At 48.2% G+C, this 10,605-nt stretch overlaps 1 protein-coding gene across 1 annotated transcript; it reads right to left on the reverse strand.

Moving 5' to 3' along the window:
- Window positions 1-232: 232 nt before the first annotated feature.
- Window positions 233-6,685, reverse strand: TMEM272 (transmembrane protein 272). Its single transcript, XM_035003810.1, is given in 4 exon segments — window positions 233-578; window positions 580-722; window positions 5,863-5,944; window positions 6,645-6,685. Coding segments are annotated over 4 exon segments (474 nt in total). The 3' UTR covers window positions 233-370.
- Between the last annotated feature and the right edge of the window lie 3,920 nt (window positions 6,686-10,605).

Raw genomic sequence — 10,605 nt, forward strand, 5'->3', positions numbered from 1 at the left:
TGGAACTGCGTGTGATTCAAAAGTGTCCCATTCTCGGCCTCACCTTACTTCATCCCCTCAAATAAAAAAATCCCTCTGCGAACTCATGAGCACAAAAGTTCCACTCTGAAAAGAGCCACAGTGCTTTCCCCAGGCCCAGGGAGGCAAGAGTTTCTTTAGTCTTCTAGAATATGCAGCGCATCTTGGTGGTTTCTTAAATGCCTGTAGGGAAGGATTTATTACCTTTCCAGCACTCCCTTCCCTTGCAACTGCGCATGCATGTGTGAGTGTGTCTGTGTGTGTATTTGTACATACACCCATGTGCACGCATGGGCATGTGTGTGTGTGTGTATGGGTGCATGTTTGTGCCAGAGTGGGTGGTTCTTAGTCTTCATGGACAACAAATCTTCACCTGGACCACACGTAGACAACCGCTGCACAGGACCAGTAGGCCCAGCACGGCGTGGCTGAGCACGAGGACCCCTACTGCAAAGAGGTACAGGGTTTTGTCACAGTAATTCTGAGGCTGCTGGAAAGGGGGAAGAGAATCAGGCAGATAAACCGAAAAGAGCCAGTGGTTTCCCAGAAGGAAACAGAGGCAGGAAGAGGCTGAGGCTTAGGAGTCTATAACACCTGTGCACATTCGGCCTCCAGGGATATGCATCATCGTTGTCATTGTCGATCACCATGGCCTGGGACAGAAGCCGCCTCATCCTGGTGGATTCGTACAGCAGGAGAGACCCCTGGATTGTGGTAGGGAGCGAAGGGGTCAGAGGGCAGAGCAGCAAAGCAGGGGGATGAGAGGGGGGAGAAGGTAGGGGAGAAACAGAGATTTATTTATTATGAAAAGTGTGCACACTGGAGTTGGAAATGCCGCCAAGGAGTGAAATTTACTTTTGAAGAATGAGAATGCGCGTGTGTGAAGCGGGGCAGGGAGAAGAACCCAGAAGAGCCCCGGGGCAAGGACTGGGACTCTCTCGTTGGCTCGGTCGGCCATCTTAGGACACAGATTTTCCTTATCACTAGCACACTTCCACCATACATGACTTTGTAACATGGATGCCTGGTCCTGATGCTGGACCCTCCGCCCTGTGAGGAGCCCCCAGCAGACTTGCCTGCTACCTCCAGGCCACTTGGCAGGCCTGGTCAGCTCCAGATGCCATGCGACCACGCCTCAACCCACGCCTCCATGCATCCAAATCCAAAGGTCAATTTTAGTCCTTATTTTCCTGGAGCCCCAGTTCTTCAGCAAGAGGCTCATAAACAGATAATTACTTGTGTTGGATGCTTCCACCACTCACCATCTCCAGGGATCTGCAATTCCAAGCAGGGCCAAGGAGCATGAGTGTGTCCCTCCTGTTCTTACGAATCCATCCAGTCAAGAGCACAGACCCTTGTCCTTTGAGCCTTAGCCTTGCTAATTGCTTGTAGAGGGACAAAGACTATCTCGCCCCTAGTGGGTAGTTCCTGGCTCCCCTTTGAAATGCTGCTCGCATTTTATTTCACAAAGGACCACCATCCCACCCAGCTCTGACGGCACTCACATGTTTCAGTTCCAGATGCTTCCTCTAAAGATGCACCCACAGAAGACCACAAGTCATCTTTGCTAAGGAATCCTGGTTCCTTATCTTCCCTGTGTCTAGCAACTTGATCTATGATGTCTTCAGAAGACCTATGCCTCTCATCCATTCTCTTCCAGAGTCCCAGGCTCCCCACCTCTTCTAAGGCCAACCTCACGGCACCCCTAACCCATGGAGAACTTGGCTTCAGAAAAAATCCTCCAATAACCGACAGTGTGGCACATTGGTGAGGGGGCAGCACGGAGCCAAGAGAGGGAGCAAACAAGGTTCCATGCCAGGGCAGTGGAGTGGGTGATCATATCAAGAGAGGCAGAGGACAGAGGAGCCCAAGCTGTGCCTTTAGGTGGATGATGGTTTCAGATTTGGACATGCCACATTTAAAATTCCAGATGCAAATGTAGGTGGTGGGGACCTGCAGGATGGTGGGATCAGAGCCTGGGGGGTGAAGAGTGACAGGGGAGACAGACTTACCTGGGGACTCCATGTGCAATGGTGACAGTGTCTCTGGCAATGGGCCTTGTACAGAGGGAGGTCCCCGTGCTGGAGTGAGTGCCCAGTGTGCACCTTCTCGATTAACACTCCCAGAGACCTGAGGCGAGCTGCATTAACTAAATGGGTACCTGGGGGCACCACGGCTGGAGCCATCAGGCCAAAATATCAGCAGTGATTTTCTCTGGGTGGTGGAATTTACAGGTGATTTTGATTTTCTTCTTTGTGCTTCTCCTATTCTCTTGTTTTCTACCATGTAGAGTTATTACTTATGAAAAGACAGCACAGCCTAAGTAAAGTTGTTGGTCTGCTGCTTGGCCTGTATGATCTCAGTTAATGCTCACACCAACCTTGGAGCTGCTTATTATCATCTCTGCCCCATGGATGAGGACACTAAGGAGCAGAGAAGGTAAGTCATTTCTTCCCTTCAAGCCAGGTCCACAGTGGGTAAAAAGGATGAGATGGGTGTCAGTCCACACTTGTGGCCATTGTCTACACCACATTCCCCAGATGTCTAAATCAGAGAATGTTGAGTTGGAGGGGCTCTTTGCTGGGAAAGTGCTCCCGTCTGGTCCAACCCTGCCCAGGTTTTCTAGAAGTATGACTTAGAGCCTGGCTGGGAGGCAGATTATTTCCATAAGAAAAGGAGAGTGAAGGCTCAGAGAGGTCCAGAGAGCCACCTGCACAGAGCCGGCTCACCCAAGGAGGACTTCCTGGAAGAGGGCGTATGCTCTGGACCCCTGTGAGCAGGGAGAGGTGGGAGGGACCTCCTTGGAGCGGAAGTGGTGTGGTGAGGGTGAAGGGTGATGGGTTTGGGGAACAGGATAGAAACAGTTTGACGGAAAAGGGCCGCTGAGGGGAACTGTGAGTTCGGGCAGGAGTGGATAGCACACCAGCTCTGCCATAAACTCAAGAGAAGCAACCTGTAAGCCTCAGTTTCCTCATCTGTAAGCTGGAGCTGATGGTACAGTTCGGCTTTCAGTTACTCAGCGCCCATTTTCCTTCCTAGCAGGGCCCGATCCCGTGGGTGTCACCCACCCATCACAGGTATACAGGAGAGAAAATCCCAGCATCTGCCCTCCCTAGAGGCGCCTCCCCCATACTCTCAGCATGCCAGGGGGAGGGAGCAGCAGGATGCCCAAGGTCCACGGATCTGGCTACCCACCCAGGACTGCTTTGTGGGCAGTCCTTGTTCCTTGTATTCAAAAATCCTTTTTTGTACTTTACAAGTACCTGCCTCAAAGGGGTCTTGTAAGGACTAAGGGTAGAGCCCTTAACACCGCACGTGGTACATGGTAAGCATTCACTGGGTGCTAGAAATTCTTACTGAGCAGTGAACTATTGGACGATGAAGTGGAGGGTTAGGTAGGTAAATGGCCACTAAATCAGTGTTTCTGAACCTTTCTTTTTATCATGGCCCTCAGTAACAAATACATTTTACATCACAACCTAGTAGTTGGGGGACTGTATGTCCTTTGCTGGCTCAGAGAAGTCATGGGTTGTGCTGTTTTCCTGACAGGACTGTTATTAGAGCTTGTACTTGCAAAAGCGTCCCAGTTTGGATGATAAACTATGTGGCCGACGTACCCAAACACACATGTGTACGTGTGTGTCACATAGTAGTTACTGGGTCCTCTCAGAGTTTCTATCCTGTTTTTTTTTTTAAATGGTCACAACCTACTAAATTCATTTTCTGATCTTTCCAGTGGGTTGTGACTCTCAGTTCTTTTTGGTGACTCTGGGAAAAGTCCACTCGCGGCTGCTCAGCTTTCTCTTCAATAAAATGTAACACTGTGGCGGATCTGATGCATTTCGGGGAGGATGCTGGGCATCGTGATGCAGTGTCTCGAGAGGGTTAAATACAAATCACTGGCCTCCCTCAAACTTCTCTGTCTGGGGATTCTATAAATCTGCCTGCTGTTGCGCTGAGCGTTATGGACTCACTGTGTATTACCTTGCCATGATGAGCACAAAAATTTAATTTGGCTTCAAGCAGGTTTAGATTGCCAGAGGGAAAAAAATCAATGCTGTTTATTAGGGCCCTAGTTTGTTCATTAAAATAAATTACCTTTGGGTTCTGGGCTGGATTTCATAAAGGAAAAGTTTGCCATTGTTAAGAGGAATAGACCCCATGGATGGAAACATCTCCACAGGAAAGTTTCAGTTCACAGCCTGATGATGAGCTAGTCAAGTGAGAGAGGGCTGAGCAGAGGTAATTGCTGAAAACTTTGCCCTTGTTTGGAACACCTCTATGGTGCTCAATCCATCAGAGCTTTCCCCAACACCACGGGGCCACAGGGGATAGGCGGCCCCACTGAGCAGAGAGCCTCTGGGTTTCCCTGGAGCTAAACAGAGTCCCAAGCAGATCCCGTAGGGATGTTGTCACGGGGTGGGGGGACCACATGTTACTGCACATTCCAGAACACCACCCCCGACTGCTGTCAGGACCTGGGGGCATTTACTAGTGAAGTAACTCAGACACAAAAGGCTCAGAGCACTTGCCCCAAATCAGACATGTTTCCCGTGAATTGAGCCAGTGACTTCTGGCTGCAAATGAGAGCAGCAATCTTGAAGACATTCCTTTGATGTCCTATCAGTACCCTGACCAATGCCACCGGCCAGCATCTCCTGAAGGCCCCAAGCTCCAGAAGGAAGCCAGCAAAGAAATCCGACAGTGGGTCCCAATGAAATTTTATATATGGTACTCTTGATTGTTTTCTCTTGTGCTTCATTTTTTTAAAAGATTTTATTTATTTATTTGAGAAAGAAAGAATGAGACAGAGAGAGAGAGCATGAGAGGGGGGAGGGTCAGAGGGAGCAGCAGACTCCCCGCTGAGCAGGGCGCCTGATACGGGACTCGATCCCCGGACTCGATCCCGGGACTCCAGGATCATGACCTGAGCTGAAGGCAGACGCTTAACCAACTGAGCCACCCAGGTGCCCCGTCTTGCGCTTCATTTTTATGAAGCCATGTTGGAAAAATGGATGCTTGTGTGTTCTAGCTTTGGATACGGGAAGCTCTGAGCAGGCGTGGACCATTGGGAAGGGTCACTGGTAAATGGAGGCAGACCTAACATACCTTAGACCTGAGGTGCCTTGGGCAGGTGGGACATTTCTGTAGGCCAGGGGTTTGGAAACTAACTGCAGACTTCGCAGGCCCCTCCATATTTTTTCTTCTGTCACTTTTCCTGTGAAAAGAGATGTCAGTACAACCCATGAGCAAATCAGCTCCCTACACTGACATAAGCTGAGAATCACAGAGAAGCACTCCTACCCCTGAACATGCAAGTTTAGTGTTTGATTGATGACTGCAGCTAACGGATTCGGTGCTAATCAACTAAGAATGAGGAGAAAAACAGAAATAAGAGCTGCTCAAATTAAATACATTTGAACTAGCGGCAAACTCCACTGCCCTTCACAGGAAACTTTTTAAAAAGAAGCACAGAGAAAGGCTAAGATTACACTGGCTTGATTCAAAGGTAAAATTAATTGGCAGTCAGTGACTCCTCTTTGTCAACTGCTGTCGGACCAAAGCCACAACTCAGCACACTGAACTCAGGGCAGCAGGAGGGAGGCTATTGCTAAGATGCCCAGCTCTGGGTGAACGCTCCTCATCTGGAAAAGTCCATGTCTCTGCAAACAGACTCCAGGACCCACCTTGCTCTGTTGCTTCCACAGCCCTGGGCTTCGGGGGCGGGTTGCGGGGAGGTGTTCTGGCTCCTCTGTGAGCAGCAAACAATTAAAGGATGCATACCACAGTGCCTGTAAGTTACATTTCTGCAAGAACTACAAACAACGGATAAATACACTTCACCTTTAAGGCTCCAGTGATCCCACCCACTAGCAAACAGAGACGAATGAGGAGCTGCATGGGGCAGTCTCCAAAAACTTCATTCCTACAAAGGGGAGAGAACAAACGAGGATTAAGAGAAATGCATTCAAGAGCACAATGCCAATTGGGAAGATTCAGGAGATTTCTGCAGAAGCCCAGATGCTCCTCACATAAACTGTAACCTGATCGATTCCCTGCTTGTGGAGTGCGCCCAGTCTCACTGGCCACCTGATTGTTAGGATGCTCAGGGGACTGAATGGCTGTCCACCAGACATCAGGCAGAGCAAGGATCAGACATCACTTCGTCTGGCTATTAACTGGCTGTACCCTTTCTTAATGATAATTTTAATCCCACTAGCAATGCTTTCTCTACTTTTCTCAGGCCTCTGTCTTCTAGGCCTATTATTAACTAATGGTGGTACGATATATTATTTAAAACATATGAAAAAAATGCCTATTGCCCTCCATGACCAATCTGGCTCAAATGACCGGGCTTTGGATGGGTTCCAGCACACATCTTGGCTGTGAGGAGACATTGACCACTCCGCGAGCATCCCTCACATTTCCCAGCCCCCTTGTGGGTAGCCCAGGGCTGTGTGACTACTTCTAACCAATGTCCCGTGGGATACTTTGGGGCCAAAGCCTTTAAAAACTGACATGTGACCCTTGGTTTTCTTCCCCTGCTTTGACCTCCTGGAATCCATGGGTCGAGATGGTCAGTGCTCAAGACTAAAGTAATTTGGAGTGTGAAGTCATCACATTACCCTGGGGAGTCCTCTGGAACCCTGGGGGGTTCCTGACCCATAGTGGAATTTTCATGAGCAAGAAATAAACCTTTATAGCGTTGAGCCACTGAGATTCTGGGGCTAATTTATTACCGCAGCGCGGTCAAGTTAACCTGACCAATACATCCGTCAACAGAGCCCAAGAAAGGGGATGCTCACTGTAAAATCAAAGTGTTCTGTTAAAATGACATTTAAAGTTTTAGCTCTGATTTGATTTTTATTTCCCATGAATGCCTTGGCACTTAGAGGAAATAAGCCATTTCCCCATGGCTACACCATATTTCACTGAAATTAATAAAAATTCCTGGGTAGGCAGACACCCACAAATTAAGGGCCCCAGAGTAAAACCAGATACGTACGTTGCTCCAATCATCAACCTGGGGAGGCTTGCCTTCCTAGATATCTCTGATGTTCCGCTGAAGCCATTACTAGATGGAAATACTTCCCAAGTCTCAATGCAACCTTTTCACACAAAGACCTTTAAATGCTGGATGCCAACGTTGTTGGATATGAACTGCCTTTCAATTCAAAACCCAGCTGCGAGATGAACACTGAGTAATGACTTCTATATCTGCTCATTCTTAATGAATAAAAGCAGCTGCTTCTCACAGGAGGGTCAAACAGCGCACAGATGGCTTCAGAGGATCCTAATAAATTTAATAAAAGCGTCTTTCCCCTTGTGTTCTTCACGTATTGCTTAGTACCTACCTTACCTCTAGATTTTCTTTCTATCTGATCGGCAGGATCACAATGACCCTCTTTAGGCTTTTTGGGGGGGGGCTCATATTATGGGGTTTTTAAAATTATGTTTTTACATGTTTTATTGTGGTATAATAAATATAACAATATTTTGCCATTGTAACCATTTTTACATGTATGATCCAGGGGCACTAATTATATTCCCAATCTTGTGCATCCGTCACCACTACCTAGTTCCAAAACTTTTTCAACGCCCCGAACAGAAACTCATAACCATGGAGCAGTGATTCCTCAATACTCTCTTCCTGCAGTGAGTGTAGGGATTTTAGTGTAATATCTATGGGAACGGCCCTTGTAGGTTCTTGCTTCATTTAAGCAGCCTTGTTAGTGAATGACTATTCCAGTGAAAGTCATTTTCCAGATAACTAAACCACAGGCTCCAAAAGCTTCCCCCCCCCCCAATAAAAATCTATCTTTCACTTGATAGATTTTGCACAGGACATTTTTTTAAAGGATGCTCCTGACTTCCTAAGCAGGGTCGAGCAGAGCCATATAATACATGTTTTATTTTTGAACTCCCTCTAATAACGACAGTTTCAAGGGCCTACTGAAGTGGTTGAATTATCTGCCCTTCCACTAAACGGCCCTAGACTTCTCAGCTACTTCAGTTCGTGGCAAACGTTAGAGTTTTATTTTGTTCTTTTATTTCCCAGCAAGCTGTCAGCTTTCGCTTATTACAGATCTAAGAGCACTATTTTGTATTAGTTTTTTGTTTTTAGTATTTAGCTGCTTTTTTTTTTTTTTTTACCGAGGGAAATTCACGTAAAATAAAGTTAACCATTTTAAAGTGAAGTGTTCAGGGGCACTGAGTGTGTTCACAAAGTTGTATAACTGCCCCCTCTATGTAGTTCCAAAATATTTTCATCACCTCAAAGGGAAAACCCAAACCCATTAAGCAATTAGGGTACTGGGGTCTTATTCAACAACTCCCATGCTCTTTGAATTTCTACTCCAGTGGGCTGTGAACTTGGAGACTAGAACACCAGGCTTGCTAGGTCTCTATTGAAATGGGTCTAGCTAAGTTCTGTGTACAGAACCCAGGGGCCCCCATTAGCGACATTCCAGGGCCTGACTTTAATTTCACTGACTGACACATGACAACGATTTTTAGGTACTCAGGGAGCTTCCTACTCCCTCGACACTTCACACTTCCAGATTATTGAGGTTATTTAATTTATGTGACTTATGAAAGTATTTATTCATGCATTCAGCAAAAGAAAGTCACAGGGCACCAACACATTACCATGGCACTTCTCACACTGCTCACGACAGGCTTCCACATGGGAACCCAGGAGCTGGGAGGGGGCCTTGGGAAACCTTCAGCCCACTGGCCCCCAACCTGGCCCACATCATCTAGCCACAGATTTTTAAAAGCAGTTATGTGTCCCCACCCTGGACATATCGCATCAATGTCCCAGGGCAGGACCCAGGACTCAGTCTTTTTAAAACGTTCAACCAAGTCATTCTGTTACGATTAATATGCGTTTGGAAATCCTCCTTGGTCCAGCCAGCTCTTCCTAGCACACGTTTTATGCTTCAAGATGCGGCGCCGTGGTCTGAGGCCGGACGCGGCTGACCCGTGGGGTCCAGCAGCTCAGCAGCCGGCTCACCTGTGAGTGGCAGCACCCGGAGGGCGGAGAGCATGAAAATGAAGCAGGCTGCCAGGAGAAGGAGCAAGCACCAGCTTAGAAACACGCAGACCCTTTCACTTCCTTCGCAGTGCCGTCTCCTGATGCCTCCGTGAGGCCCGACCTTCTGGCAAGTCAGCAGATGGCAGGAGGTCCCTACCCGACTGCACGGGAGGGAGGGCGGGGTGCAAGCCCAGACTTGCCTCTCTGGGAGGGCTGAATGTCGCCGAGGAGCGTCGTGCCAGGTCGAAGACCCACATTTCCTGCACCACCTCTCCCAAATCTGACAGCTTCTAGAAAAGGAGTTTATGAACTGCAGCTCTGCCCGCCAGGATGCCAAAAGCCACCAGCATTCGCCCAGCCAGGCAGGATTGACCCTGCCCTTCCTGGGAGCCTCTCCCCACTGCAGATGGTTCTTCCCCTCCCCTGCCCAAGATTCACTGACAACTTGATTTATCACTTACAGAATTTGCTTCACGAAGTCTTTTTCCCTTTCTGTTTCTTTGGCTCCATCTCCCACAGAATATGCTCGGAGATGGTCTCCTACAATTCTTACTGACACACAGTGGAAGAGAGCTCTTTGCTGCTTGCTTGGGGTTTTTCTTCCTGCTCCTGCCCCCATTTCGCCCCTCTGGCATTGGGAGAGGAGAGTGGCATGGGAGTTGCACAGCCCTGGGCCTGTCACTCATTAGCTGTGTGGCTCTGGGCAAATTAGATGACCTCCTGGGGCATCACGTTCTTCTTCTGTACAATGCATCAGCAGATGCACACCCCAGCTCAGTGTATGGCACTACTATGATTAGGCAATTATTTCCCCTTGTTGTTTCTTGGTCTCCCCATCTGTTAAATGGTCCGCACATGCAGGTTTCGCTTGGCTAGCATTTTTTTCTTAATTATGAATTTGAATGCCTTTTGGGTAGCTTGCCCCCGCATCCCCAGTTCTCGATGCTAAAGTTTTGATAACATCACACATTTATGTATCCTGCTAGGTTCTGATGCCAGCGCTGAGAACAGAGACGGGATCTTGGAGTGCATATCATGGTGGCTTCCTCAGCATTCACTCCTTCCTTTCTAGGTAATCACCCCAAGTTTTGCTCTCGTCTCCGCACCTGCCCACCTTCCCAGTCTCCTGTGCAGTTAATGTGCTCTAACACAAGCTGACTCCACCCTGGGCTCTGGAGAAGGGCATGAGGTTTAGCTCTAAATTAATCAGCAGAGTAGTATTCATCGGATATGTTATCATTTGGTGGATAAGCTTATGACTCATCTTGGGCCAAGCATACTCAAGTGGAGAAAAAAGGAAATAAGCTTTCTCACTCTTCGGGTAGAACTTCCAGAAGCAAGGCTTCTCTCCCTCCCTGGCCACTGGTGTGCAAGCGCCGTGCTCTAGGGGCTGTTGGCTGCCATCTTGCCACCACGAAGGTGAATTAGCCTGAGAATGACACGTGGAAGGCAAAAAGGAGAGGCAAGAAGAAACTAGGTCCTCAGTGGCATTTGTCACCCACTGAATTACACACCCATGAAGCTAAACTATTTCTGTTGATATGAACCAA

This window comes from Mirounga leonina, unplaced genomic scaffold (genome assembly GCF_011800145.1).
Source record: "Mirounga leonina isolate KUSES-001 unplaced genomic scaffold, KU_Mleo_1.0 Mir_127, whole genome shotgun sequence".
Taxonomy (NCBI): domain Eukaryota; kingdom Metazoa; phylum Chordata; class Mammalia; order Carnivora; family Phocidae; genus Mirounga; species Mirounga leonina.